This window comes from Capsicum annuum, unplaced genomic scaffold, assembly GCF_002878395.1.
Source record: "Capsicum annuum cultivar UCD-10X-F1 unplaced genomic scaffold, UCD10Xv1.1 ctg51195, whole genome shotgun sequence".
Classification (NCBI taxonomy): domain Eukaryota; kingdom Viridiplantae; phylum Streptophyta; class Magnoliopsida; order Solanales; family Solanaceae; genus Capsicum; species Capsicum annuum.
The window spans coordinates 187-2,080 of NW_025859119.1; the positions used below are offsets into that span (position 1 = coordinate 187).

General features: G+C 32.0%; 1 protein-coding gene across 1 annotated transcript; it reads left to right on the forward strand.

Moving 5' to 3' along the window:
* Positions 1-241: 241 nt before the first annotated feature.
* On the forward strand, positions 242-1,894 carry LOC124885396 (tropinone reductase homolog At5g06060-like; the record flags this gene model as incomplete). Its single annotated transcript, XM_047404023.1, is given in 3 exon segments — positions 242-458; positions 1,209-1,315; positions 1,822-1,894. Coding segments are annotated over 3 exon segments (397 nt in total), but the record flags the coding sequence as incomplete, so codon positions are not given.

The window sequence follows — 1,894 nt, forward strand, 5'->3', positions numbered from 1 at the left end:
ATTATAAAAGAACTTTTAAAAATATAATATGGATTAGATGGAGTGTAGTCATTTATAACAGTATTTCACTAGCTATAACGGTTAAATTCTTTATCAATACGATTTTTTATGTTCTCTATAATAGTATTTTGTTATAGCAATAAAAAATATCTGAATAAATGAGGTCGTTATAAAAAGGTTTATATACATTAATTACAAGCTTGTTGTATTAGTTTGTATTATAGTGATACTGATATTGTAGGTGAATAATGCGGCAATAAGTATGATAAAACGAACAGCGGATATAAGTGGAGAAGATTATTCAAACATTATGGGAACCAATGTGGAGTCCCCTTTCCACATCACCCAAACTGCTTACCCCCTCTTGAAAGCATGTGGAAATGCTAGCATTGTCTTCATTTCCTCCCTTGCTGGTTCTGTTGCACTTCCTGCCCTTTCTGTCTATGGTGCTTCTAAAGGTAAAATTACTATTGCATCTTAACATTTTCTTTCTGAATTTAATGCATAAAGAGCTGTGAGAATCAAATTTACACTTATCATATAGACGATCATCTTCATTGACACTACTAGCAGTTTATATATATATATATTTATATATATGGAAAAGACATTATTTCCACCCCATACTATACAAGAAAAGTTTAAGCCACACTTAAATTATATAAGTGACCTATTACACACCTTAACTATATAAAAGTGATATTATTACCTCCCCGCGACCCCCATTTTAAGGCGCGTGTATTACACTTATTTTAGGCGTGTCCATCCTATTAAATAACAAAAGTAAATGGCTAAAAACATTAAGGGAAAAAGCATCGTTTCCACCCCAAACTATAGTTGAAAAGTCGAAACCACACCTAAACTATATAAGTGATCTATTACACACCTTAAATATAAAAAAGTGATACTTTTTACTGACGTGGTGCTGACGTGGCAGTGCATGTAAAACACTACACCACATGCAAGTGGTGGTAGCCTGACAGGGTGAAAATAGTTTCATTTTTTTATAGTTTAGGTGTGTAATAGGTCACTAATATAATTTAGGCGTGACTTCGACTTTTAGGGTATAGTTGGGGTGGAAACGATGCCTTTTCCATATATATGTATATATGTTTGTATGTATTGGTGAAGAAATTTAATATTTTTAATAATTAGTAATTAGAACGGTTCTTGATTTCGAATTGTTGATTATTATTTTTTTTGATTAGGGGCAATCAACCAGCTTACGAAATTTTTGGCATGCGAATGGGCTAGTGATGGAATTCGTGTTAATACGGTCTCCCCATTTGCTGTCAAAACCAGCATTTTGAAACCGGTAATGTTTCTAATCCAAATTTTAAACCATTTTATCATTACTCCAGGATTCAACAGTTTATAAATAATTAATTAAAAAAATATTGTACCTCTATTTGTGTAATATAAAATTCAACAAAAAGGATATAATTCAATTCCCTTTGGCTCCCTTTAGCTCTGTCACTACGTGAGACTCGTCTTTAATGCTGCTTTATACAAATGTTGAGCCTCCATAATATGTCATACACACTCTCGTGCACAATATGCATAATGTCTCATCGGTCAAGTCCTTAACTACGATTTTGACAGAACTTAATATCTTTATCTCAAATTCTATATTTGTGTTCAAAGAATTCATTAAATATGTATAAATTAAATAATATATTCAAATAACACAGTAAATGCAAAATAATCATAACACACAACATATAAATTAAAGAGTCTAGCTGCGCCTTTATGTGTTGCAGTAGTGCCTAAGCTATATATATGAACAAATATTGTTTAACAACGTTTAGGTTTTATTGACAGGAGGATATTGAGCCGTCACTATTGGGGAATTATTCAGAATTGTTGTGTAGAACACCACTGAAACCAATAGCAG